Below are 27,898 nucleotides of genomic sequence, written 5' to 3'. Positions count from 1 at the left end.
AGTATCGCGAGGGCTCTGGCGTGCCGGTGGCGCCGTTTGGTGGACTGTGCCTGGCATAGTACGAAATAGGGGAACCTGTGGAAAGCTTCGACATGGGCCGTTGTGAGCTGTTTATTGATGGAAGTCGAGCGGGCCAATCAAAAGGTGGATTGCGTGCAGAAACGAAATGAGGTTGACAATTTCCCCTGCCAAGGGGCCTTGCCGCCCCAACACATCGCCCGTCGTTCTAGCTGCTTTTGCCGCAAGCGTTCGATTTGTGCACGCGGAACATGTTCAATCGCCCGGTAGGTACCTATCTCCGGTTCGTGATCCGCACCTGCATGTCAGCTCTGAGCAGAGAAGAAGCCGCGCGACTGTATCGAGGTGTAAGACACACTGGCAGCTGGCATTGGCGCCGAGCCGCTGACTGTGACAAAGAACACCTGAACAGAGCGACGATTAGGGGCTCCTTGCCAGAGGCACTGGAATCCCGATCAGAGTGGAGATGGGTAATCGTGACAGCATCTGGAGCAATCCCCGCGTCTGAGCAAAAATAGCTTCGCTGATAGGAGAAGGGCCAGATTGGACCGGTCTGATGCTGGCGAGGTCGTTGGTTCACGATGGACTGGGGACGTGCGGGTTCCTGCATTGCCCTTGCATCTAGACCTCGACTAGATCCAGCGAAGGGCCGACAGCCCGTCCATGTTGCGAACTATTGTAGCCATCGAGATGTAGCGGAAAGCTGTTGCCGGAGCTGCTGTGATCCTCAAGGCTGGTCAGCTCTCAGCTCTGTCTCAGCTCTTGTCATACGGGGGCTCTTCTTGCGAGAGTCATCCACCCACAGTATTCCTTGTAACATTGGAAGCGCAATCTCGCATCTGGCATTTCTCAGGAGAGGCGCATGAGCTTAGTGAGCGCCACAATGGTAGTCGCATGTCACGCATTAAGCGCGGCACCTACTTGGGCGCAGGTGTTTCGTCGGAGAACGAATGACGCGCTGCTCAACAGGAAGAATCCCGATCCTTCCGCGTTATCATATCCCACAAATAGTGATCATTTCCGCGCAGAGCTAGAGAGCGTCGCGTCGATAAAGGGCGAGGCGTAGTGTGGTGTTAGTGAGTGCTACGGTGAGCGAGAGTGGGTGTTCTTGTCGCTTCTAGCCCGTCCCGCCGAAGTGTTGCCGGTCGGGCAAGAGCCCCTCGGTACCACACTCCCTTTGACTTTGCTAACACAACAACCGCACCTCACCACCTCGCCGCACAATCCCGTACTATGCATTACCGAAAGGCACAATAGACAGATATTCCACATCTTTGCCGCGAGCTTCTCGCAATTTTTAGAGAGGGACCAAGCTTGTCGTCTCGACCCCCGCGAAGGAACGACTGCCTGACTGGATTAGATGAAAGCTGCGCAACTCTATCAAATTCGATAGCAAGATGCCAAAATCATCTGGCGCTGTGCCGAAGGGGTGGGATGGGCAAACCATCTACCTTCATGCACCTTCATATTCCAAGAAGCTTTGTAGAGACAAAGTTAGCGCACTTATATCGCCAAAGTCCGATCTACCACCCGATACACAGGTTTACAAGCCGAATGGGCCATACTCGAACGTCAAGATCACACCCGTCACGGACTCTGCGCATCCTGCACATGGACAGCACGCGCTTTATGCTAACCAGCATCTGCCACCAGACTCGTTCATTTTGCCGTACTTGGGCTATGTGCACGATCAGACTGACATTGATGAAGCATCCGACTACGACCTCTCACTCGACCGCGAACTAGGCATCGGCGTTGATGCATCCAAAATGGGCAACGAAGCACGCTTCATCAACGACTACCGAGGCGTCGCTGCCGCACCGGTCGCCGAGTTTCGCGACATACTTGTAGACATTGGGAACGGGAAGGTGGAGAAGAGAGTCGGGGTCTTCGTGCTCAGCGCTGGAAAAAGCGGAAAGAGAGCGAAGGGCATCGGACGTGGACAAGAGATCCTAGTCAGCTACGGCAAAGGCTTCTGGTCAGATCGACACTCTACTGAAGAGTGACACGCCTGTACCACACCGCTCTCATGTCTCGCAACATGTCGCATCACTTTCATGTACATCCGCTGGGTGCCGGTACACGCTTGCTTTTCGGTCAATCCCTTCTGCAGCGACCGGGCGTCGATTGACGACGCCGTATGATCTGCGCGGTCAGGCCCTCGATCTTCTAAGACCAACCCCGACCAGGCAGTGAGGTGTTTGTGCCGTACGCGTATCATGCGGAGTATGTCGCTTCGACATGACGCTTGCTTGAGGACATGCGAATACCTGAATGTTGGGTGTAATCGCGGCGCGCCAGGGCGACGATAAGCCAAGGTCTTGTTCCCGCTGTCATGATTAGGCGGTATCGTCCACGACGTACACGAATCCCACGAGTCTTCTGTCACCAACGTGGCACTCCAGCGTGACACTTCCCTGCGGCGTGAAGGATCAAGGGTCTGTTCTGGAAGCCTTGTCGTGGAACCTTTACGGGGCCCTGATACGCTAGAAACGACGATCGAATCTCCAACAGCCCTGTTATGCCCATGGTTGGGGTTTGAGGCTTGCACAGGGACGTCACACCCAAGCCGAAACCCGGATACACGTGGGACTGAGCCACTAATGTGGCGTCGAAACCTGATTTTTCATACTAAGCCTGCCTTTTGGCCTCTAGACACGTTGAAGGAAATCGAAAGCAGTCAAGTGCAGCGCCTAATCATCATTTGGGATGTCTCCAAAAAAGCCACATCTTTGGTAGTGCTGCACTGTGAAGCCGCCCGAGCACCAAAGTTGCCCAATGTCAACACCATGCAAAAGTGACGTCGCAGGATGTCTCCGCGCCGCCTCGGCCTGCGCCGAATTGACTCAGACATAATTTTGGATCAAGCGTAACGTCATGCTGTGTCACCATGGCATTTCCGGCAGCATCATGGCATTGTGATGGAGGGCAGAGAATTCGCATTACCCACAAGTTACCCACAAGTGAAGGGTAAGAGTCTGCAGGCAAAATTACTCACGATAATGCAGGTACCATGTGCCATCGACTGCTTCAAGACCTTTCATGTGCGATCCTGTTACTGGATCACGATCCTGCGCCATGGCCCTACATTCAGGTTCTTACCAGTGACGTTATATCGCTTAGTTTACCTTTCGGGGAAGCAGGAGGATCAGCAAGGGGGCTGACTCCGCCAATCACAGCTGGACTACGCCCCAACCCCTGGCTATCCCAACAGGGTTCTGCGAAACGGGCCCCGTTACTCAAAGGCGTCTCGACACAGTGACCGCGGAAGGACGGATTCAGCCGCGCTGTGTTTCGGTGCAGGTATGTTAATCGCACGTCATGGCCTATTCCGGGAATGTGAATGCGCGGCCCCATCACAAACTGTTTAAGTTGCGAGCAAATCCCCAGACTCAGGAGACCGCATTTGCGAATCCGTCAAACTCTGGAATATTCTGTCGACATCACCGGCCTCGATACTTAAGCATCAACCATTACCGAGTCGTCGCGGCAGCATCACCTTATCACCATCACTCCACTCTGGTCCACCACCAAGAACTTTTTCGTACCCACACTTCTGGGGCTCCGCCGATCTCCTAGCACCAACGCTCTTGGCATTGTCAACTGGTATTTCTATCAGTACCCAGACAACCCCACATCAGCAGGAATCAAATCTCCCTCCACGTTAAACGCTACGAGCACCAAGCAACACCATATCAGACTACACCATGGCTCCCATGTCGCGACCCACTTTATGTAGAGTGAGTTCCTCCGAAGTGCTTCCTTCCTTTACACATACTAACATGGCTGTCCAGAATGAGTCGATGCAGAAGTACATGCTCCTCTCCGCCCAAAAGGAAGCTCTCCAACGCCGCATGGCCATGGAGATTCCGTTCAACGCCCCAATGGCAGCATCGTCGCCCGAGTTTCAGTCTCTCTCTTCTTCGCCCGAGTCCTCACCCAAGTACTCCACGCCCTTCCCCGCAGCCAGTGACCCCGTCGCCGTCGGCTCCAGGACCAGCTCCACCCCACGCAATAGTGTCGACGACATGCACACGGAAGAATCCCACAAGCTCGCCGTGATCAACCAGCAAATCGTCGCTACCCTTACCGAGCTCATGAACACAGAATGCATCCGCAACGACGAGAAGCAGCGCGCCTGGGTCCAAGGCCGCCTCATGGAAGCCGAGCACCAAATACGACGCGAGCGCCGCCGTCACTCCTCCAACGCTGGCGGCGACTTTGCCGACGCCATCGCACAGCATCTCGAGCTCGGTCTCAACACTTCCAAGACGTGGGCTTAAGCTCACGCTTTGACGCACGTCCGCACCATGTAAGGTTTCTCATGGTGCAATGACGTGAGGGTTACGAGGATCACGACCGCGATTTTGTTCTCTTGTGTTTACGAGCGGCGTTTGCTTTTTTGGACAGGCAATTGGCGCAACGGTTCTGAAATGAAGTGCTCAAATCAGAAAAACAGATACCCCCCTTTGATGCAATCGTTGCATCAAGTCGATGGAACTGCTAGGTTCCCGACCAGATCTCTGTATAGTTAGTTTTATGAAATCATGATCACTTTATCACGTATCATCACTGTCATTGTTGTCATCACTGTTGTTCATCCCGTCCCGTGTCGCGTGCTTTTGACGACGTAATATTTGCCGTTCACGCAATGCTTCTTGCGCACTTTGTTTTATCATCCCGAAATAAATCTTCGTAAGCGTACCGGGGCGTTTGGCCGGTAGAGCCCTTCCCGTCCAATTGGAACTTTTGGCGACATGTTGGCGCGCGGTCCCTGCATCCCCATGGTTCTTTCGCGCAGCGTGCTTTTTCGTAAGTTCTCTCTCCGCACCGCAACGCTGACGCGCGATCGCTCTGTTTAATAATCTTGATGACTTCAAACCACGTCTTTCCAACGTTGTAAAGCGGGGGTATCCTTTGCTTCCGCCTTCCCATCCCTCACATGATGTCTAGATAGCGATAGCGATAACGTTCGCCACAACGTGGATGCCACACCTCAACCACGTTCCCACGTTCCCACGTTGCTCCTTCCACCAAACAACGTGCTCATGACGTCACCCACCGCTTTCCCCCACAAACGCAATAAGCAACACCATACGCGACACACCCACCAAAACGCATCGCATCGCTCTATAAACACCTAAACGGTGGTTCAAAGCCGTTCTTACGTCCCAACAGAATCGGGCGTCGAATGGATGGCGGTTCGATCTCGCTTTAGATAGCGTGCAGGTGTGTTATCGGTCCGTGTGCATGCGGTATGTGATCGGCGGTGCTGCAGCAGGCTTGCGACTGCTTTGCTTGGGCTGTCTACCCCTCATTTTGGGGAGGGTGCTGGTGAAGGTGAGGTCTAGATGCGGGGCTGTTGTGGTTAGGTGGCCGTTTTGGGGAGGCTGGGGGTCTAGGCGTGATTTGGTGGTGTGGTGGTGTGATGTGGTGTGCTGTGGGATGAGGTTGGCGGAACGTTCTGGAGCTGGAGGCATACTTGACAGGATTTGGAGGGTTGCACAAGGAGATGTGGACAACGGGGTTGAGATGGTCGCCTGTGTGAGTTCTACCTTCCTATCAGATAATGACAACTGGTTAATCTGCGATGCGCGAGGTGGTTGACTGGTATGCTTCCCGACAGCATACGCATACGCTTACTGCTGTTGGAGCCGCGCTTCGATAAACAGCTCTTCCATACAGCAGTATGGCCCTTTACTTGTTAGCGAAACTCGATTCTGCCACACTGTTCTGGAGTGCGGCATCAGGCGTTCTCATGGCTGATAGGCCGGATGTACCTGCCTGCTGAGATGCGCCTCACTTGGCGTAGGCAGCAATGATCGCGGGGCATGTAAAACGCCACTCTCTTTGCAGCCTTCTCAGTCACAAACCGACTTGCTGCCCTACGGATACCACTATGAACTAGACCACAGCACCTGGTTTAGTCCTGTCCCGCAAATCACAGACTATCGTGGATATGGAGGAGATGTTTGAAGTTGCGCCATTGAACTCTCGAGAATCACCGGACGTGGACGCTTTGTATTGCGAAGAGTGCTTACGTGCGGATCGGTCCTTCAACGATCTTCCGAATACAGCGCCCACACACAGTGTTCCAGGCCTCTGGATTCTTTCGTTGAAAGCTGATACAGCCGACATCAAGCCAGACACGACCTGCCCATCATGCAAAGACATCCTAAATATACTCGACGAAGTGGGCCCCTATGCGCGGTACTTTCAACTTGTGATCAAAGAGGATCTCTTCTCTGAGCCATGGTCAGCACGGGTTAAGACATCAGCAAACATGTACAGCGCTCCATATCACTACTGCTACCTGCTACGGCGCTCAGACTACCCTACGCGACTTCGAAACGATTCGGCCACTTACACCGAGGGAAAAAATCTTCCCACGATACTTATCAAATCGTGGCTGGATAGATGCGAGCGCGAGCACGAAGGCTGTCGGCATAATCCCGCCAACGAATTGAACATGCCGCTCTATCTTATCGATGTAGTCGAGGAATGTATCACTCTCAAGCCCGTCTCGAACATGCGCTATATAGCTCTAAGCTACGTTTGGGGCAACGTCAAGTCCACCAACTTGACTTCTAGAAACATGGAGGAGCTTCACAAACCTCGAAGCCTGTCATCCGGATCTCATGTTGCTACTCTTCCGCAGACTATTAGAGATGCTATGCGTCTCACTGCAGACTTAGACGTCCGCTACCTATGGGTAGACTGTCTCTGCCTGATTCAGGACGACCCCAATCTGTCCTTCTATCTGAACCGAATGCATTTGATTTATGCCAATGCCTTTTTGACAATCGTGGTGGCAAACAAGGACAACGCAAACGGCGGCATCACCGGCTACGATATCCATTCCACTGACCGTATTCTACCTGGTAGAGTCATACGCTATCCAAACTACGTGTTTGGAATGGATAAAGGGACTGATTCACCAGCCGCTTTTGCACTACCATGGTGTTCGCGAGCTTGGACACTACAAGAAGGCTTTTCCTCTCGAAGGGTGCTAGTAATCGACGACCGTATTTGTCTCAAATGTGTTGAGGACGACTTTGAAGAGGGTTCAGATTTTGGCTTCAAGCTCAGTATCAATCAGGCGAGCAGAATGCAAACACTTGTGCCAATCCTCTGTCAAGCCTCGCCGACTGAACGGAAACCAGACTGGGCCGCATACTCAATAGCGGCAAAAAACTTCGCTCCTCGCGCTTTATCGTACGACCAAGATTCCATAAAAGCGTTCCTAGGGGTCATCAACTTCTACACGAGCCTGGGCGATTTTCAGTCTGCTGTTCATACGAGATTGCTATATGGTCACCCAGTATGTGAACTTTCACGCGCACTCTTGTGGAGCTCGGGGGTGGCTATCTTGGAGAGAAGAATGTTGCTACGTCCAGATGGGTCATTCGTCATACCCAGCTGGTCGTGGATGGCCTGGCGACATAATGGTCAAGCAATCAACAGCATACCTCTCAGCTATGGGTGGCCTACCGGTAGAGAAGACGCCAGGGAGCTTCAAGTACCCATTGTCATATATGCGCAATGCGGCATTTGTCTGCAGAAACACCAGATGACTAGCGAGAAGTGCAGCATTAAGGCGTCTCCGGAGCTATGCAAGCCGGAATATCTTGACCCATATCTGTACATTAAAGCACAAAGAGCACGATTTGGTGTATTACGCTACGCCAAAGAGCACGATGAAGCGGTAAGACCTTGGATACCGTGGGGCTTCAGGAACGAAGCGTTCGGATTTCTGATACCGTTGGGCACTATAAATGATGCACAGCGCACTATTGTGGGCATTACGGCTCTCGACCACTGGCATCCGCAATTATCCCGGGACGAAGCTGGAGTCTTGGATTTAATCGGCATCTCTTATGATGAAGTTGGTTATGCGAGCGGCTTCGGACATCCCGAGGTTGGTGCGCTTTGTGTCATACCAGTCAACGGTAAACCAGGCGTATTCGAGAGGCGGGGTATAGCTACAATCTTGAAGGACGTATGGGATCAGGTTGCTCAGTTCGATGAGATCATACTAGGATAGTGTATGAAGTATCAATGGCTCACAATACGGTTCAAGCAATTTCAAGGCATCAGAATCAGCTATGGCTGTCGATAAAATTGCCCTATCCACGAGGAAGTGACAGTATGATAGGACGGCCTAACCCCCCCTGGAAGTAGATAGAAAGGAAACACTGGAACGAGTCGCAGCTGCAAATCCCCAAAAGACCCTGACAAGAAGCATCAGCAATCTTTGCCAACTACATGCTCGGCCACCACTTACCTGCGTGACATTACAGACTTCGCCGCAACCCACAGTTTGGCGAGCCATCATCTTAGCGCTGCGCGGCGTGACGGGTGCACGTTCAGCTAGGGAAGTGAGAAGGGCAGCGAGGCCGATGGTGATGGCTTTGGAAATGGTCATGGTTGCGTCAGAGTGGGGTGCGGTGGCATGAATGATAGTAAGTATTATACTATGTAGAGCGTAGAGCACGACATGACTAGCTGGTTACTTGATAGTTGCTAATAGCGAGCATGAAACCTTTCTTATAGATAGACAGACGAGCCCAGGAACAAGAGACTATCAGGCCACCGGTTCTTCCTTCCTCATCTTGGGTTGGCGATGTCTGGCCATTTTCCATAGGATTCTCTTGCCGAAGCCACCCTGGGTGGCTGGAAAGGAACCGTTCCCAGTACAACTTCTATCATGTTGGAAGTGGAGGCTGCGTTATGGGTGTGCAGCAGGTCATCCGTTCGATGGGCCATTCGCTAATGCCTTCTTGGCCAACAGCATACATATTGCAGCTGCATAGTCATGAATGCGCTTCTCCAAGTTCATGGCTTGGGGTGCAATCGGACGTAAACCTGGGCGTGATTCCAGACGGATGAAACTGATCAAGAATAGGTCCACGTAGGCTCCAGACCGTGGGCTGAGGATACAGAGGCCTAACGTATCCAAGAAGCTCTAGAAGAAGTTGCTACGATTGAGCACGTCGGGATCGAGGCTAAAGATGTTGAGTCCGAGGGTCCTATACAGGGGTTGACAGTATAACTTCTTTTATACTGTCAACCGCTGTATAGGACCCTCGACCTCAGCGTCTTCAACACCAGCGTCTTCATCCTTGCCCTTGATGTCCTCAACTTCTACCTCCACCCCCTCAACCTATCGCAGGGCGATGTAGGCATAATCTGAATGCTAATCGCGTATTCCTGACGCACGTTGAGAGATTCCGTGTCTTGTGGTCGGGCTTTCGGTTCCTGCATCCTAGTCTAGTGACCGCTGTGAAGGCCTAGGGCTTGTTGCTAGCTCACTTGGTCCTTTTGTGCCAGTGAGCAGTACAAAGCGCATGAAGTCGAACGCCTTACAGCCTCTCATAGGCCGGCGCCTCTGTCTCGCTGAATGTGACGAAGAAGGGGTCATTGAAGGTTGTATGGTATGTGTGGAGCAGGGAAGTGTCGGGCTGTCAATTAACGATGATGCATCGCTAAGGATAAACTTAGAAGAAAAGCTATCTACTAAGTGGCCAGCTGGCGTAGAAGACGTTGAGATAGTGTTTTGAATTGCTGGTCCGACACTCACAGCTCATCGCTGTTGTCTGGCTTCGTCGATGCAGATTTGCAGCGCTCAGGGCAAGACCATCGTGGATGAAAGTTGACTTGCACGCTCTGCAACACTCTTTGCCATAATCTGCGTAGACCGAGCCTGTCAACACCTTTTGTGATGTCATAGTTGATCCAACAATGCTGCATTCGATCGCGCCTCATGGCACGTCCGACTGCCCAGGCGAAGTTAGGCCATGGCCATTGTACGGATTACCGAAGTCGCTCTCGTGTATCGCATCGAACCACGAGTGATCAACGAGGTCGGTCCCTGCCAGCGATGTATTGTATGTTCCTCCATCGAATTGGGTAGCGGAGGGAGTTGAAGAAACAGACATGGGCCTGTTGCTCTCAGGGACAAGCGCACCGTTATCGCGACTTGATACCATGCTGGACTGCCGACCAACCGCTGTACTGGGCGAGCCGGCATCGCCGGGGATGGCTTTCATCAGCGCACTGGATGACACATCCAATGACACTAGAGCTCTTTCGAGGAAGTCTGCCGATTTACTAGAGAGGCGTATGATCCATCTATACTGGTCTAGATGAGCTCGGTATCTGCTTGCCTCCTCGCTACTGGGAGATGTCACCCAGAGAAGCGAGATGAAAGAGCCAATGAGTGTAAAGTTGTAGGTGGACGAGGAATACCAAAAGGATTGGAAGTGCTCGGGTCGCAGAGATTGAACGAAGCTCATGGCAGATGTGAGCCGGATCTGCGCTGCTTGTCGGCATATGTTGTGGAGTTCTAGGTCGTCTGCTGGAGACAATGAGCGGATGATGCGTCGGTGAAGTGTCATCTCGACTGCGTAGTAGCCAAGATGAAGATAGCCGACGCTGGAGAGCTTCCTCGCCGCTATGTCCTGCACTTTTAGCGCTGCTGGCATGTTGGCATACCATTGACGTAGTGTGAGCTGCAAAGGCTTCGCTGCATTGAGCAGTGATCGTACTCCTTCGTGCGCACGGCTGGCGAAGTCACGCTCTGCCTTTAGCGTATAGAAAGTTGATAGGATCTGCGCCAAGATCTGTGTAAGCTCTACCATGTAGCAGAATAAGATTCGACCTTTCTCCACTTCAGTACTCCCGTCTTCGTCGTCCTCGTCAGCGGCGCTCTCGGGGAAGTCGTCAACAGTCAGAGGCTGTACATCCCAATCCATCGGCGTGATGTGCGAGGGGCGACCGTGCACCAGCGCACCCCATGTATCCTGCATGAATACAGCCCACGCCAAGCGTTTACGAAGGCCACACTCCCAGGCTGGGATGTGCCATGTCGTACAATCAAGTTGTAGTCCCATATCCTGCGCTAGCCCGACCAGCTGACATGTCATCGCCCAGCTGTTGCCCTCTGGTTGCTGAAGAAGCAGCAGCCCTGCCTGTATAGTCGAAAGCTTAGGCCTGTGAATGATATTGCTGAACGATCTCATCGTGAGGGATTCGAGATGCGAAACGTCTGGCTTGGAGTGCAGTGCTAGCTCGCTGGAATACGACCACCAGTTGAGGGCTAGAAGATAAACTGCAGCTAACAGCGGCGGCGAGAACTCTCGATGAGTCCGCTCGTACTTCTCGAGGAACACATTTTTGTGTAGAATCGGGAAGCTAGGATGCACGATCCGAAAGAAGAGACGTATCAACGCGGCGCCATGCGGTGCTACGGCTATCTCTATGGCGTCGAGATCCGGAATGTCGCCTTGGCTGTTGAGCGTGCCGGCGTCGGGTGATGAGACGAATGTCGTTGCATGGGCGTCATCTACTTTTCGAAGCTTTGGATGGCCAGCCAGAGCATCAGCAGTTCCAGCGGATTGAACGGGCTCAAGTGCCAATAAAAGACGTTCGTACTCCGAAGTTGAGCCGACAAGACGACTGTGCCTGCCGGTCTGCAGGCCCAGCGTCTTCTTCAGGAGCGAAGGACCGTGTAGATTTGCATAGTCATCGATTGGCGGATCCTGTCGGATTTTGGCTGTAGTATCCTGAGGTGACGTAGACTGGGCAGTGTTATTTCTGTAGTCGTTTCCAAGAGGTATTTGGCCACGGACGGTTTCAGTAGGCTCAGAGGCCTCGTTGATGGCCACGGCACGTCGTTTCCGTGGTAGTGGATTCTCGTTGAAGGTGCATTCTTGATCATGGAATTGACAAAGAACACAGGGTAGGCCGCTTTCTGATACTTCGCACCGTGACTTCCGTCGTCGACAAGGATCGCATGGACGTCGCGATTTCGGCTTCGTAGTTTGGGTGTTGGCTACACGCGGGAAGAGGTAGTTTGGCGGCGAGTTCTCACCAGGCATGAGGTTCATGCTTGCATTTCAGCACGCAGTATATGTCCGTCTTGGTAGCAGACGGATAACCCTGATATGTTGTTGATGAAATCACGATACGTGGGACGCGTCCGCGTGACAACTTCGCGAGATGGCTGACGATGGTGCTTCCTCCATGAATGCATAGCATCACACTGCCAATCCTGCTTGGCGCATATCGAAGATAGCTACTGGTTCATTGATGTCGCTGATGACGTGGGTGCCATGTGCGTTGAGTTGGTTCACCGGCAGGGAGGTTGGGAATGAAGAGCACATTCCAAGGTTGGACGAGAGACAGCCGAGGCGGCCTGTGGACGCACGGACTCAGCGGAAATTAATCAGCGACATTACCAAAATAACACGAAAGCTTTGCGTCTCGTTCACGACATCATCTGTAGAAGGCAGAAGAGAATATTACTGGTCAAGATTGAGTACTTGGCGCAATATTGGCTAAGCCATATTAGCCATCTCCTTCTCCTTCGCCACGAGAGTTTCCTTATTCGATAATTCCTCGCCCTCAAGAACCGGGGCGACTACCTCACCCTTTTGCGGCGGATACACCGCGCATTCTACCAACGATCCTGTCGCCGGCGAAATATATGTACATACAACGTAGTGGGTAAACAGCGAAAGGAAGAACCCAAATATCCAGGCAAACGTGTATACTTTCCATGCGCCACCGATGTCCAGATCATTGTCGATGCTCTTAGCAAAACCTGGGAGCAGGGGAGCGAATCCTACAACGAAGGACACATACGCCCTCCAGTTCCAGCCTCCGTTGTACCAGTAGATGCCGCGATGCGTGTAAAGCTGATCCACATCCAGCTTGCACTTCTTGACGAGGTAGTAGTCGCTGACCATGGTACCTGCGAGAGGACCCATCAGGCATGAGTAGCCGCTCAAGAACGAGAGCAGACCCGACGCGTTTTTGATGATGTTCCATGGCGTGGATACGATGCAAAAGACTGAGATGATGATCGTAGCTCGGAAGATGTTGATGTACTTCGGCAGCATGCCCGCTACATCGTTCGCAAACGGGTAGGTATCCGCTGCGATCTGATTGCCGATCGTTGCGAGGAGAAAGCTAGCGGATACGAAGAACTTTGCAGCTCGAGAGTCGAACTTTGCGATGACGGTTGGCATATACCATTCGAACTCGCCCCACAGGTACGAGTGGGCATCGGTAACGAAGATCGGTGTGAGTGCGCCCAACGTTCCAATGATGGGGAGGGCGAGGAACTGATGGTAGCCCGCAAGCTGATTCTTGGAGAACCTGCCGAAATCGGGCATGTTGACCGCCAAAGAGGAGAAAAGCCCGACCACAGCGTTGAGGCCGGTGAGCACTGAGTAGGTGGTGTTCATATAGGATGAAGTGATCTCCACCTTTCCTTTGATGAGCGGACCGCCACTGGATCTTGAGTCAGCATTGTCTGTCGCTGTAGGCTAGGAAGAGATCACTCACCCTTTCGTCACTATGACGGCCCAAAGAAAGAGAGCGAAGAATGTCGGCGGCACGACGATACCCTTGATCCAGAAGAGGACACGCAGTTTCGAGATTGGCATGAGGGCGAGCGCAGTCTGCAGGAACCAGTACAAGAACAGGCAGAGTAACCCGGCCGCTGCAGCACTATTAGTAACGTCCCAACATGATCACAGAAATGTGAGCTTTACAGTCAATACCAGCGCTCTCTGGCAGGTGATTCGGAAAGGTGATGAAGCTCGGCCAGATCGCTTCAAGGCAGCGCTGCAGGAAGTTGCTCGCTTGAACTGTGAGAATCGCTGCCCACATCATGGCGACGAAAGCTCGAATGCAGATGGCCGGGAACGAGCCATACATGCCGAAGACGCTTCGAACGATAACCGGGAAGGACACGTTGTATGTGGCACCCATCTTTCCAGTGAGCGTGATGACAACGCTGCAGATGGCGAAGCCGAAGAAGACGATCGGAATTGTCTCTCTAGCTGTGAAGCCTAGAGCCATGACACTGCTCACGGTAGACGCCAAAGGAGGTGCGAGCATGTCTGAGCACCAGTACGCCCAGTAGTCAAGACCACCCCAGGTCCGCTGCTCTGGTGGTACCGGGTCAAGATCTAGTATTGAAACGACGATTAGCTTATTTATCTTAGCGCGTATATGTATTCAAAAGACATACCTTTGTTCGACCATCGCGAGCCATATTTGCCGCTTTCGAAGGGTACCCTGAGATGAAGGTGAGGTGCAAGCCTCGCCTTGAGTACGGACATGGTTGGAACAGAGCGTTGGAATGCGTAAACACGAATGCGACAGAAGTACACTCATCCTTTATCAAGCCTCGAGGTCTCCGAGCTGAGCCAGCTACATGCATCTCCATATCAAGATAGTCTCCAGCTTGATAGCCATATCGGCTCCCGGGTCGGAGATAGTCGCTGATGACATGGCGGGGTGCATGCGGAGACGAACATGGCTCGGCATAACTCTTCAGACATGTACCGCTACTATCTGGCTTTTTGGAAGAGCGTTGGGCGCTGGGCATGATGGAGATCGCTCATCGTAGAGCCGAGCTAGACCGATCTAGTACTAGCGTCACCCGATACCGATAAGACATCTCCAAATCCCGCCCGTAGGCCCGTAGGCCAGCTGCATACTCCGTTCGCGGCCCGTGTTGGAGTCCCCACGTTCATCCGATGGCGTCGAGATCGAACGTAGATATGGCGCGTCGTCGTTCGCTGATGAACTCCAGAATTTGTTGTTTTCCTACATGAGCGTGTCTGCCCATACACAACCTTCCAATTACCAGCCCTGGAGACTTCTCAATCGCCACAATATCACGAAGATGGCAAACACCTCACCCAATGGCACTATGCTATCTTTTGACGCGAAGCCCTACGCGTTCTCTTTCCCTCTGGAGCATACTGCATTACTCATAATCGACATGCAACGCGACTTCCTACTCACCAAAGGCTTCGGCGAGATCCAAGGCGGGAACTTGGAAGCGGTCCAAGCATCCATCGCCCCAACAAAGAAGCTATTAGAAGCGTGTCGGAGTGCTGGCATGACTGTCTTCCACACCCGTGAAGGCCACAAACCCGATCTCTCCGACTGCCCATCGTCAAAGTTAATCAGACAAGAAGCTGCGCCAGGCAACACCCAGCACAAACTAGTCATTGGCGACAAGGGAGAGCTTGGCCGCCTGCTTACCCGAGGAGAATACGGACACGACATCATCGATGAACTGAAGCCAATTCCTGGGGAGGTTGTCATTGATAAACCCGGCAAAGGCTCGTTCTGGAACACGACTATTCTGCATCAGCTCAAAGCGAGAGCTATTACACATCTCATTGTCTCTGGTGTCACTACGGAGTGTTGCTTTGCTACTACTATTCGGGAAGCGAATGACCGAGGTTTTGAATGCTGTGGTATCGAGGAAGCTACTAGTGGATACAACGATGCTTGCTTCAAGAAGTCAACGCTGGATATGATACATTGGTCGCAGGGCCTTTTCGGATACATTGGTAGCTTACAACCTTTACTGGACGCTCTCTCGCCATTGTTAAGCCAAGGGATTACCTCCAACTCGACGCCTCCTCAGACGCCGCCGATATTCGATGGCGACCTCACGATATCCGCTTCACAGCGAGCTTACAAGAGGGGGCTGTCACCCGTAACCGTCGTTGAGGCGATTTACGAAAAGATCGAAGCATACAAGGAGATAGACCCAGCAGTATGGATACACTTACAGCCACGCGAAGCAGCCCTAGACGCCGCAAGACAGTTGGTATCGAGTTACCCCGACCGAAACGCACTTCCGCCCCTGTTTGGCGTTCCCTTCAGCGTCAAAGACAGTATCGACATTGCCGGTCTTCCCACCACAACCGCATGTCCACCACTTGCGCAAGTACCCTCGACCTCCGCTCCAGTATACGACAAAGTCATCGCCGAAGGCGCCTTATTCATAGGAAAAGCCAATCTAGACCAGCTCGCGACCGGCCTCGTAGGATGTCGCAGCCCATACGGAATCCCACACTCAGTATACCATAAAGACTACATAAGCGGCGGATCAAGCAGCGGCAGCACAGTCTCTGTAGGAGCGAATCTCGTCTCCTTCTCACTGGCAACAGACACAGCCGGGTCAGGCAGAGTACCCGCTGGTTTCAACGGCATCGTCGGATACAAGCCTACACGAGGAACGATCTCCTTCCAAGGTATCACACCAGCATGTCTATCGCTAGACTGCATCGCGCTCTCCACAAAAACCGTATCCGACGCGCGAACCCTATGGCAAATACTAGAAGGCCACGACGAACTCGACCCATACGCAAAACCTGAGATGGCATTCGAACGCCACATCAACAGCATCGGCCCCCAATCACGCACTTTCAAATTCGGCATTCCGCCACCCGAAGCACTTGCTATCTGCTCACCACCAGCCCGTCGCATGTTCAACGAAACGGTATCGAGACTCCAAGCCATCGGCGGCGTCCTCACACCAATCGACTGGTCGCCCTTCCAAAAAGCCGGTCAACTACTCTACGACGGCACATTCGTTTCTGAACGCCTAGCCTCACTCCCAGACGACTTCCTCGAGAAGAACCGGTCAGCCCTCCACCCCGTAACCGCACAACTCATGGACGCCGTCGTCGCGCGGAACAGCTCGGCCGTAGACGCCTACCGCGACCTGCAGGCCCAAGCCCTCTACACGCGACAAGCAGAAAAGGTCTTCGCATACTCCGCATCTGGTGTTGACGTCGTCGTTGTACCGACTACGCCTACGCACTGGCGCATAGACGAGGTGCTCGCTGATCCGATTAAGAAGAATAGCATTCTGGGTGAGTTTACGCATTGTGGGAATGTGTTGGATCTTTGTGGTGTGGCGGTGCCGGCGGGGACGTATCCGGTTAAGGAGTTGAGTGGGAAGGAGGGGGATGAGGGGGTGTTGCCGTTTAGTGTTACGTTTTTGGGGGGGTCGAGGTTGGATGCGGAGGTTTTGGAGGTTGCGAGACGGTTTGAGGAGGAGGGTATGGAGTGAACTGGCTGTTGGGTCGTGATTTCAAAGTCAGTGATCTTGATTGCGGTACAAGTATCTCCGATGGGATTGCTATTTATGTTGTTTGCGCTGAGGAAGACGATGGGGTAGTACCAAAATAAACTCGAACGTGACGAGGAACCCGGATACGTCTAGAAGTACCTGGTGCAATGCTTCATTCACAATCACGTCCTTGTTCACCCGCTGTCTTTCAGCGGTGTTTGCTCAAGTATGTTTTATCTACAGCGCTGCTCAACAGAAATTAGAGAGTATATCTATCGTTCCACGTGTCATCCAAGAACGCATCATCGCACCGCAATAGTAATCACTCTCACCACGTAATCAACACCATGTCTTCAAACGCCGACGCAGCAAACTCTCAGCTCACTGGATTCTACGACTCCCCCATGCGAGCTAACGACGCAGATCAGCCTCATACCGTTGGCCCAATCAGCCACCAACGCAACGGAATTCAGGATTCGCCTACCCAAACAGGACCTCACTCTTCCCTCTTCCGCCCGCGTAGTCCCCGCGACCCATTCTCTCGCCTAAGCTATCTCTGTCTCGCTATCCCCGCCGAGGTCGAAGCACTGGATCTGTTCACATACAGCGGTTACTTAGAATATATACGCACTCATCCCGCCCCCAAACACAACGATGTAGGCTCAGACTCAGGAACAGATGTAGACACTGGATGCCAGAGCAGTCGTGTGTAGGTCCAAGTTAGTGTCATGATACATACATTCACACATCGGGAGTTGAACCAGGAAGGGGATAATAAGGAGAATGAGGGTGTTAGTTCCATAGGAAGAAGTTGACGAAGGCGAAGTAGACGGAGAATTATGGGCAGTGAACGAGAATTTGATGAAGCTTTCCGTCAAGTACGTGTAGTTAGTCGTCGTAGTTATCCCTGATTGCATGATAGATCGCAATTAGGTTTTTAAAAGGAGTACCATTTCGCGCCAGTCACACCTTGCTGAGACATTACAATTAAGCATGAATGTCTCGCTTCCGTATCACACATGTCTCTCACAGCTCTCAAGGAAAAGCTCCGAGACTTGTAGAGAAAGCTATCGTAATGTATCACACGTACCGAAATTCTCACATTCTCGTCAAACCAATGTCTTTGAGAAGTCGTTTGATAGACCATAAAATACATCCAACGAGGCCCAATAGATTGCAGAAACCTGACCCATCACTCAACGTATCTTCCAAGAAGCCTCAAAAATGACTTCCCGCTTCTATACCAAAGCCTCGAATTCAGTGGACAAATTTCTGGCTACCCACAGTTGGAAGTTCGCAAAGCCAGCCTACGATACAAATATTCACCCCAACGGCCTACGCCGACGCACCTCCGCACTTCCCGCCTATCCAGGCCCAACCGTCCCAGACACAATTGACGCACTTGACCTGGCTGACTACAAAGGCAAAGGAACCACCGATGAGCACACCCGGCTCACATGGCACCCCAACGGCCTACGCCGACGCACCTCTTTACTTCCCGCCTATCCATACCCTCCCATCCCAGACACAATCGACGCACTCGACCTAGCTACTTACAACAACCCCCTCCAATTCGCACGTACCCACAAGCCTCATGGCAAACTCAAGCAGAAAAAGAACGCACGTCGTATGAGTACTGAGCACCGGAAGAACGGGCCTCCTGTAGCTATGAGAGACGGCAAACTACCGAGGTGTAGGGTTGGTACTCGTCGGATGCTTGATCACCCGCGAGATGATGTGGAGAGGAAGATATGCTGGTTTCATAAACAGCGCATGTTCAGGTGGAGTGATGATTGTCGATGGAGGTAAGATCAGAGGGTGTTTGCGGGCTTTGTGGGTGGTTGTCTTTGTTGTATTGGGAAGGAGGGAGGGAAGGGTAGGTCACGATGCTGGCGTCAAGTATTTGCGGTTCATCGTTATGAATCATTGTCGTGATTGAGATTAGTTTCTGTCCTGCATGAGTTTTAGTAGCGTGTTGCGATGCACGGATATAGAAGATAAAAGTCAATTGTAACAATCTCATAATTGTTTGAACAACAGAAAAAAAGCTATGCACAGTAGAAATCCAAAACCCACGCGGACCATGCCGCTATGCCAAACCCCCAAATTACATAAATCCAAAACCCATCAACACCACGCTTCATATATACTCATGCCTTCAACCATGCATCATTCTTTACAGAGACAGCGCAACAGCCGCAAACAGCGCCACAACAAAGCTAATCGTCGCCCCGCTCTGCAGCTTCCCACCCGCACTATCGCCATGAATCCCCAGAATCTCCGCTTGCCTTGAGAAGGTCACGTTCTGCGGAATACTCTCATTCAAACACTGTCCATTAACGATATCCAGGCCCGCCAAATCATTCGGCTCACGGAAGAACATATAACTCCTGTTATTCAATCCCTTGAAGCCCTCGGTGTTGTACGGGAACCACATGTCGGAGTCGGTAGCAGACGTGTTGCGGAGGAAGATGCATTGAACCTGGTTGGGGTAGTCGTGGGCGAGTTCAGGATACGCCTTCATGACATCGCTGTTCGAAGTATCGGCGACGAGAACGAATTTGCGCGTGGGAAAAGTCTCAAACACTTTGGTAAGGAGGAATTTGCGGATGGACAGCGTGGCGGATATGTCAGAGAAGTTGAGGGGACGGGTGTCGAAGGAGCCGCCGGGGTAGGTTTTGTAGATAAAGTCCATGTACAGACGCGTGGCTTGCTCGGGTGTCGTGGTGAGGTAGTGGAAATGCGTGTTGTTGGGGAGGGTACGGGACCAGTTGGCATAGATATCCGGCATGTTCATCCAGGGGGTGAAGGGGCGGGCGAAGGAGTTTAGGAGACCTTCTTTGGGGTCGTAGATCTTGGTTACGCGCAGGATGTCATCGATGTCGGAGATGAAGGTTATGCCCTCGGAGGGGACGAGGAAGGCGGTGGCGTTGCCGCTGTTGGTGCCGTTGGTGTAGACGTTTAGGCGCTGGACGTTGTTGGTTTCGTTGCCGGGGATGAGGCCGTTGGACTGGATGGGGACGAAGACGTCGAAGTCGCCGAGTTCCGTGGTCTCGTAGGGGAGCGTGAGGTTCTGGACGCCGCCGGGGGCTTCGATGGAGTTGCCGCCGCCGGGCTCGCCGTCGCCGCCCTGCATGGGCGCGGGCTCGAGCGACATGGAGACATTGACGTCGCCTTGCTGGACGATGAAGATGGAGCGCGTCAGGTTGCGTGCCTGCTCCTTCTGGTTGTCGGGCAGCTCGGCGACGCTGGTGTCGATGAGGAAGACGTTGGCCAGGTCGTCGACCTTGTCCTGGCTGATATCCGGGAACTTGTACACATTGCCGTGGAAGCGCACGTTCCAGCCCTGGTCGGTCCAGTTGGCATAGGGAGGGATGTTGAGGACTTCGGTGGGCTTCGCAGCCAGGTCGTCGTCGCCGATGCCGAGGCTGGACAGGACTTCTTTGCCGGTGGGGAGGCCTTCGAACCAGCCGGGGATGCCTAGAGGAAAAGAGTCAGCACAAGCCTTACTAGTGCGAAGCTTGCCATGCAGGCGTTTGCTTACCCTCTGTGAAGAAGCTGGGCAGATCTGTTCCCAGCACGCTGCCTATCGAGGCTGCGTAGTTATCCACGCCGCTCTTGATGTCGTCGATGATGTTCCTCTTCTCCACGTAGCTGTGCCGCCCTACGAACCGGATCGCCGCGGGAGTCACAACAGGCGCGCGCACCTCGACCTTGGCGGGGACAGCTGTCGGCTCTGGCAGCGCGAATGCATTGGCGAGGCCGAGTGTCGCGCTCAGCAGGAGAGCCCGCTGGGATGCGCGTTGGTGCACCATCTTGGTGGTGTTGTTGTGGTGGCAGGGGCTAAAGACCAAGGGGCGCTCGCGTGATCGTCGCGTAGAGGGAAATTAAAGTCGAAGCGACAGACTAAAGGGAATACAAAGAAATGCAGAGGACTGAGGAGAAGAGAAGATGCGGACGGGCCGGGAAAGATGGCACGATGGCAATAGTGGAAACACGCTTGCCGCGTTTCGCACGGGCTAGACAGCAGGTTTGCGGTCAAATTGGTGGTGTTGGTCGCTGCAGGTACAGCCAGTATGATGTCATTCTGCATTGTGGCTGGGGGCCGAGCCACAATGCGTCGATCGCCTCCCGTGACCCACCACGCCACCCTTACCAAACTCTCCACACCGCAACACTCCTTCGGGACTCGGCAGTCGCAGATTGATGGCGAGACATGTCTGGTACTAACGAAGATTTTCATTGTTTTACATGCCGTTCGCAGAGACAACTCCTATGGTACGAACGCAGCGTGATACACCACTGCACTGACTCACGACTCCCCAACGACGACCCAAGGCCCCAATAGCGGCATATCCCTCAACGCATCCCCCATATGATGGTACCCCTTCCTCATGGGCCAACACATCTTTGAGTCACCCCGCAGCGTGTCCATCGGCCACCCACCGCGTCGCCGACAAGTATCCCATGCTTCCCTTAGCACGTCGTGCACCTTGTCGTTCGGAGCAATGTCCTTGATAATATGGAAAAGCGACCTCATGCACAATATAACCTGTTCTTGATCGCAATACCCCAGAGAGTTTGTATCCCAGTGTCCGGGGAGCGTGCTCGTCCAGCGTGTGCCAGATGGATGTCGCGTTTCTTCGCCGTACCACCCTATCATGTCTAGAGTGAAGTGCGGGAGTGTACTTTGGTAGGAGGTTAGGGGGGGTGCAACGCGGAGGTGTGCGACGGGGAGAGTGATGGTGGAGCAGATGGCTCTCTCGTCTCGTTGGGATATATGTGTCTTGGTATTGTGGAGGAAGTGCCTATGCACCTTGCGCACAAGATCGGATTGAGCTACCAGGTCTGCGCGCTCAGAGTCGCAGAGTATTGTGTTTGTGTTGTCTGGTACGGGGATGTTGTATAAGGCTGCGTTCAGCGAGTCGAAGTCCGCGTTGAAGGTTATTGCAACGATTTCGATGAGAAAGCGACGGACCTGTTCGGTCTTGCATTCGGGTGGTTGTGCTTGCGATGGACAGAGGTACTTGAGCTCGCTTTCAGCGATGTCCGTGTACTCAGGCGGCGGGCCTGAGGGTATGGTTTGGTGCTCTCCTTGCGGTATGTCTGATGGCGGAAGATAGGATATCTGGAAGCGACCTAGACGGCCTAGATCGAAAACCGGCATGATGGCGGTGTTGAGGTATGATCGAGGGAGGTTGGAGTGAGACTGAGGAGGTGGAAGAGGGATGTTGTGCGTCTGCCGGGAGTGCGCTGGTAGAACCAAGGTTCAGGGTCGCCTCGTTCAGCGAAGAGTGGGCCAGTACCAAACCCCGTTGTCAAGACGACATGGCCTCGCGAGGATGAAATTCTCTCGACCATCATGATGTTTGGAGACGACATGTTGAACGCGCGAAGCCGATACGAGTGGCCCAGGTCCAGTTGAGGTATACAACGCCTTCGTAGAAGGTGTTGCGGATAGCGTATTCTGGACGTCTTCGGCAAACCAGAAGTGAGGTGTAAGCTGTAACGAGCAGCGCTCTCGCAAACATCTCCAAGCGCAGCCTCGTCCAACAATGAATAAGAATACCCCCGTCCGCACCACTCCCTCTCATCACCAGGAGTGGCCCCAGGCCTAACCGCGGGGAGGTGGGGTTCAAGGCCCTTAAAATACTCCCTAGATAACAAAGCTAATAGCTAACCATAACAGAAGAAAGATATATTAGAAAGAAAAAGACGAACAAAGGAAAAGAAAAGCAACTACATATGCCAATATCCGCACTAAACATACTGATCAATAATACCATTCATCCGCCCCTCAAACGCCGCCAACTCCTCCCTCCTCTCTCTCCTCTCCCGCCTCTCCCACGGCATCTCATACCCCGCCCAACGGGCCCACCGGAGCAGCGCCATGGCCAAAACGGCCGTGATCATGTGTGCCACGAAGGCGTCGAAAACGCGCGTGGCGAAGGTGCAGGTGGACATGGTTAGGAGACAGCTAGACGTAGGTTTGTTAGTGAAAGTGATTTTTATAGGATAATAGAGTAGATAGAAAGAGTTACGTACCTAATCTCCTGTGTGTGGTAGCTGGAGAAGAGGAGAGATGGGACGGCGAGCGAGCGGGATTTGGTATGTTAGGGGTGGGGGACGAGGAGGTGCGACGGAGGAGGCTGCTAAGTTTATGGGGGGGTTATTGGTGCTTGATGTGTGGGTTGAGTCGAGGTGCGATTTCCTGTCTGGAAGCGGAAGCGGAGTTGCGTAGGGCTCTTACCTTGTGGTAGTTAGTAGACGACATGTACGCTAAAGTGTTGGAAGGAGCACCTAGTAAGTATCTTTGAGGTATACATCGCATGTGGCGGTAGTATACGTATATCTAGAGGTGTTGTTGATGTATACGTAGTCTTCTGTAATTCACGTCTGCTACTGTAAAACACTACGAATGCCTCCACGATATGGTGATGTATTCACAAGCTCGATCTTACTAACCGAGTTTTCTCTGAGAGATGGCATCTGCAGAGCGCTTGCCTTGTGATAGCCAGGAGGCGACATCAACCTCGGAATGTTGGCAAGCGCGTTCGCTGGGCACCTCTAACGTATACATTGAAGGCAGCAGAAGCATGTGAATTTCTAGCGATGTAGTTAAAGTATACATGATCTTATTTATCTTTAACGTGTCGCTGGAGAATGCCACGAAAAACTCTAGAGTAAATTATCGTGAGTAACAGTCATTGCACTTCACGTGGTATTATGTAGCAGCAACCCGCCAATAAGAGTATACCTAGGTATGTTGCGCTCATGTGACAGCCAGTATCTAAGAGGCTGAATGTCAAAGAACGCATTGTTTGTGTGTCTGCGATGAGCGCAAGATCCATACCATCTGAAGCGACCATCGCTTCGTATCTAACGCTCCCAAGTTACCATATCTTCTCTGCCCATTCCGTATCGCTAACCGCTTTTGGCCGTACTAGCTTCTTCATTGCTCCAGTAACTCGTGCAGGCGGTCACCAAGAACATCCAGAGCATGGAACCAGAATTCAGGGCCTATCTCCTCGATGTACGCATCCACCTTTGGCACTCGACGCTCCCCAAATCCCCAATTTACAGTCACGAGCCCGTCATCATCATCTTCTCCTCCACCCTCATCGTCCGCCTGTCCGTTGTCTTCTCCACTACTCTCGCCACCGACCTCTTCGCCGACATCCACCTTGCTCTCAACCATCTCAAGTTCCTGCTCCTTGATCATCGCGTCTTCCTCAACACCTCCCTCCTGTGTCTCGGTAAACCGGCTTCCGGCTAGCCTGTGATAGTCGAACGCGGGTGCCTCGTGCGGATCAGTATTGGTGACTCCAGCCCACTGCCGAGCGTCATTGATGGTTGCGAGAGTGGGGGCTTCGCCGTACTTGTGCTCTTCGGCTGCCATATGCTGGAAGTCGGCGATTTGCTGTCTCGTCATTGGCGTATATATGTCTCGAAAGGCAGATTGGGCTGCGGCTTTGTTTTCGGCGCTCAAATGGGTGAAAGCGGTGTTCATGCGCTGCTTCTTATCGCTGGCCTGCAGATCGATGATCTCGTTGGCGTTGCGTCGTCGCTTGAGATCCGGGCGGTCGGAACGATCGGTCTTCGTCGCATGGGATACTTTGTTGCTATCGATGTCCTTGACCTCATCCCATGAGGGTATCCCGAGGCCAAGTTGCTCCCAAACTTTAAATGCGGTGCGAGTGAGGTTGGTAGTTGTTAGCCCGTCTCGGTCGCCTTTCTCGGCAATCTCCGGGCTGATGGTATTGAAGTCGATGTCGCTTAAATGCACTCGATTGCCAGCCGCGTTGCGGTAAGTCGCGGAGTAGGTTACTGAGATGACTTCGTCGTCCTTGGAATTTGCCATCGCCATCCATTTTCCGTCGAAGCTCAACGGCTGACGTGTTTTGGCCTGTTCGTTATATTAGCGTCGTTGGTTAAGGAAGAGACATCGCTACTTACCATGGCCGTCTCTGGATTTGTTGTGCTGGAGAAGATTGGTGTTGCGCAAGCGAGCGATTGAAACGGTGGCCTGATGGTGATTGACGTGATATTATCAAGGTTCGATGGTAGCTCGAAAGGCTCGGTGACCGTCAATTTAGGTGACCTTCACTTTTTGACTATTGACGAGGTGACCGTCGATTGGGTGACCGTCGATTGATTGTTAGCTAATTGGTAGAGAAATCTAGGTGAGCGCAAATCGACCGAGCGTAAACCTGCTCACTTCTTATCTGTGAGTCCTGCATAGTCGCATAGAATGTGTGGAAGATGCAGAAAAACGTATAAGATTGACGCAAAGGATAACCAAGACGACGACATGATAAAGAAAGGTAAAAGAGAGCGTGGACAAGGAATACGCAACAATCCGATAATACTTCGACAGTGCCCGGAAACTCATCATCACATCAACCGATTACTCTACATACATGCTAAACCTCAATAAACCTCGCCATCCACGTCCGCGTAATCTGCTTCGCCTCATCCACCAACCCCATATCCAACAACAACTGCACAGTCCCCCGTGTCGCAGATTCAAGCGCACTGAAAATCCACGTATGCGTAAACGTCGCCGCCTCCCCAATAAACACAGTGTTGAATTCCGTCTGATAAAACGCCGGAAGATACAAATGCTGCTGCCCGAAAATCTGCATCGTGAAGGCACCGGCTTGATGCTCGTCTTGCTCCCAGCATTGACGCTCGTAGTTGCCAGTCCAGTTCTCTTCAATCACCTCCTCGCCATGCATTTCGGCAAACGCGCGTTTGATATACGCCATATGTTCGGCTTCGGGCATTGCGCAGGCGACGGTGGCTTCGTAGTCAGACAAGTAAGAGGCGAGCATTGTTCCTGGGCCGCTGGCGTTGACTTGCCAGCTCGGGTAGCAGATCTGGCCGAGATTAGGCTGGTAGAGGCGCGTGCACCCGCCTATGATGGGCTTGTCAAGATGTTCCCAGAAGCGCGTTTTGAATTGCACGGCTACTTTGCATGCGTTGGCGAAGAGGGTGCGGTCGATGGCGCGTTTTAGCAGACTCGAGTAGCGGGGCAGGGTCCAGAATTTCATGAGGTTGAGGGGCACGCTGTTGAGGATGTAGTCGAAGTTTTCGATCGAGTCGGGGGTGGAGTAGGGTTCTGAGCCTGTGGGCCTCCAGGATACGGATATGGTTTTGTTGTTTTCGTTCCAGTGGAGGCCGTTGATTTTGGCGCCGTATTGAACACGGTCTTTGACAAGGGGCTCGAAAGCTGCAGGCATTCTGGAAAGGCCGCCTTTTATCGTGACCCATTTGGAGGCGAGGAAGTAGACGGTTTCGTATTCCCACATGGGCCAGTAGATGTGAGATTGGCCGACTTCGTCGGTGGTGTTGAGATCGTATTTGAGCTTGTTGCGGAGGTAGGCTACCTCGGAGTAGTCGAACATGCCGTCGTCTTTGGCTTGCTTGTAGGCTTTGAAGATGTTGGTCGCGTACATCTTAACGCGCTCTGCGTCTAGGCCTTTGAACTCGTCGAGAGCGGCGTTGGCCTCTTCGACAGCAGTGGCGTTGCCATATGCGATAGTATTCTTGTATGCAGGGTCGGTCGCTATCTCAGTCTTGCTGGGAATTGTTCCATCGGGACGGCGGAAGGGACTGTCGGCTGGGGTGTTGGGAGACGATTGGATCCATTCGATAAACTTGACATGCAGCTCCTCCTTGTCAGCGTTGAGTTCGTTGAGAACATCGGCCAGTTGGAAGATCATGCGCTGGTCGTTGAAGGGGAAGGTCTCGTTGGTCTCAGAGTCTGTAATCTCGTACGGGAAACGCATGGGCCCCAGCTCGTGATATTGGCCTTCATCTGGAGAAGTGCCGTTGAGGTAGGCTGTGCGAATGCGACCACCAATACGCTGAGACGACTCGATGATCTTCCAGTTGTGAATACCAACAGAGTCCAGCATCAGCTACAAGGCGTTTCGTTAGCACCAAATTGGTGTCGTTATTGAAGCAATTACGTACTGAGGTTGCAAGCCCAGAGATACCTCCACCCAGAATACCAAAAGACTTATCCTTGGCCGATGCAACAAAAACCTCATCTGGCTGCTTTTGTTGCAAGTAAGCAACGCCATCAAACCAGTTGCTATCAGTCCCTGCAACATCCACGAACGAGTTCCTCTCCTGTCGGCGAGCATAGCGCTTAGCGACAACAAGCTCCTCGGACTTTCCGATGAGCTCTCCATCGAGAAAAGCATGAAGACAGCCCCCAGACATCTCAGCTGGAGTCAACCAAACGAATTTGCTCGGTCGCCTATTCTCATGTTCCTCATGGCGTCTCGCCAAAGGATGAGCGCCCACATGCGTCTGACCTATGCGTTGCTTCGCGGAAACGATGGAAGCAGCAGCATCGTCACAGGTCGCGTATGTGATCGTAAGCTCCCCATCAACATCTCCGTAATAGTCGACGACGATATTTTGTGCGCTTCCCGGAGTAGTGCTTTTAAGAGGAGCGAAGACGACCGATGGCTGGCTCACAGGTTTGGATTCCGAGAGCGAGGCAATGCTTGCCAGAAGCGGCAGTAACTTGGTGAAGGACGGCATGCCGGAGGCTGATAGAAGACGAAGCCGGTAATCAAGGACCTCATGCTATTGCTCTTCGACATGCCTGTTTATGAATCTTCAGAGGAATTCCTTGGCAATACCAAGCATCGTTGGTATCTACCTTGATGTCCATGATACCCACTGTTGAGTATTCATCAGTCATTGCGCGATCTTATCGTGCGCTGCCGCAGGCTTTTCTTCAGGTGTGAGCTCACCGAGAAGCCGCCGGTCCACCTCCGCGGTCAAGGTTGCTATATCATGTCAATATCCTTTCACAAAAGCCTCGATCGATGATATCTGCATGCTTCCAAAGGCCTCGAAAGATCTTGATCTTCCAATGTACAAACAGGATGTGTTCATGAGCAGCAGCTTATCGTCGGCATTCACCCACGTAACCCCAGGGTCTGGATGCTGGGCTTCGGCGCATCT

General features: G+C 52.7%; 9 protein-coding genes across 9 annotated transcripts; 3 read left to right on the top strand and 6 right to left on the bottom strand.

Annotated features, from left to right (window-relative positions):
* Positions 1-1,415: 1,415 nt before the first annotated feature.
* J4E92_010756 (uncharacterized protein) lies at positions 1,416-2,024 on the top strand (the record flags this gene model as incomplete). Its single annotated transcript, XM_051502091.1, has 1 exon — positions 1,416-2,024. The coding sequence occupies one exon, from the start codon at positions 1,416-1,418 to the stop codon at positions 2,022-2,024; it is 609 nt and encodes a 202-aa protein (XP_051347718.1).
* Positions 2,025-3,725: 1,701 nt separating this feature from the next.
* J4E92_010755 (uncharacterized protein) lies at positions 3,726-4,301 on the top strand (the record flags this gene model as incomplete). Its single annotated transcript, XM_051502090.1, has 2 exons — positions 3,726-3,758; positions 3,813-4,301. The coding sequence occupies 2 exons, from the start codon at positions 3,726-3,728 to the stop codon at positions 4,299-4,301; spliced, it is 522 nt and encodes a 173-aa protein (XP_051347717.1).
* A 5,478-nt stretch (positions 4,302-9,779) lies between these two features.
* Positions 9,780-11,897, bottom strand: J4E92_010754 (uncharacterized protein; the record flags this gene model as incomplete). Its single annotated transcript, XM_051502089.1, has 2 exons — positions 9,780-11,728; positions 11,891-11,897. 2 exons carry the CDS (start codon positions 11,895-11,897, stop codon positions 9,780-9,782), a joined length of 1,956 nt encoding a protein of 651 aa, XP_051347716.1.
* Positions 11,898-12,356: 459 nt separating this feature from the next.
* J4E92_010753 (uncharacterized protein) lies at positions 12,357-14,150 on the bottom strand (the record flags this gene model as incomplete). The annotated part of the gene is made up of 4 exons (XM_051502088.1): positions 12,357-13,314; positions 13,369-13,525; positions 13,578-13,997; positions 14,060-14,150. 4 exons carry the CDS (start codon positions 14,148-14,150, stop codon positions 12,357-12,359), a joined length of 1,626 nt encoding a protein of 541 aa, XP_051347715.1.
* Positions 14,151-14,719: 569 nt separating this feature from the next.
* Positions 14,720-16,912, top strand: J4E92_010752 (uncharacterized protein; the record flags this gene model as incomplete). The annotated part of the gene is made up of 1 exon (XM_051502087.1): positions 14,720-16,912. One exon carries the CDS (start codon positions 14,720-14,722, stop codon positions 16,910-16,912), a length of 2,193 nt encoding a protein of 730 aa, XP_051347714.1.
* Positions 16,913-19,088: 2,176 nt separating this feature from the next.
* J4E92_010751 (uncharacterized protein) lies at positions 19,089-20,727 on the bottom strand (the record flags this gene model as incomplete). The annotated part of the gene is made up of 2 exons (XM_051502086.1): positions 19,089-20,392; positions 20,457-20,727. The coding sequence occupies 2 exons, from the start codon at positions 20,725-20,727 to the stop codon at positions 19,089-19,091; spliced, it is 1,575 nt and encodes a 524-aa protein (XP_051347713.1).
* A 497-nt stretch (positions 20,728-21,224) lies between these two features.
* Positions 21,225-22,079, bottom strand: J4E92_010750 (uncharacterized protein; the record flags this gene model as incomplete). The annotated part of the gene is made up of 1 exon (XM_051502085.1): positions 21,225-22,079. The coding sequence occupies one exon, from the start codon at positions 22,077-22,079 to the stop codon at positions 21,225-21,227; it is 855 nt and encodes a 284-aa protein (XP_051347712.1).
* A 1,785-nt stretch (positions 22,080-23,864) lies between these two features.
* J4E92_010749 (uncharacterized protein) lies at positions 23,865-24,871 on the bottom strand (the record flags this gene model as incomplete). The annotated part of the gene is made up of 2 exons (XM_051502084.1): positions 23,865-24,818; positions 24,869-24,871. The coding sequence occupies 2 exons, from the start codon at positions 24,869-24,871 to the stop codon at positions 23,865-23,867; spliced, it is 957 nt and encodes a 318-aa protein (XP_051347711.1).
* A 464-nt stretch (positions 24,872-25,335) lies between these two features.
* J4E92_010748 (uncharacterized protein) lies at positions 25,336-27,142 on the bottom strand (the record flags this gene model as incomplete). The annotated part of the gene is made up of 2 exons (XM_051502083.1): positions 25,336-26,835; positions 26,891-27,142. The coding sequence occupies 2 exons, from the start codon at positions 27,140-27,142 to the stop codon at positions 25,336-25,338; spliced, it is 1,752 nt and encodes a 583-aa protein (XP_051347710.1).
* Positions 27,143-27,898: the final 756 nt, after the last annotated feature.

Source organism: Alternaria infectoria (assembly GCF_024043175.1).
Source record: "Alternaria infectoria strain BMP 0036 chromosome Unknown scaffold_42, whole genome shotgun sequence".
In the NCBI taxonomy this organism is placed as follows: domain Eukaryota; kingdom Fungi; phylum Ascomycota; class Dothideomycetes; order Pleosporales; family Pleosporaceae; genus Alternaria; species Alternaria infectoria.
This window is presented reverse-complemented; position numbering and strand designations above follow the sequence as displayed.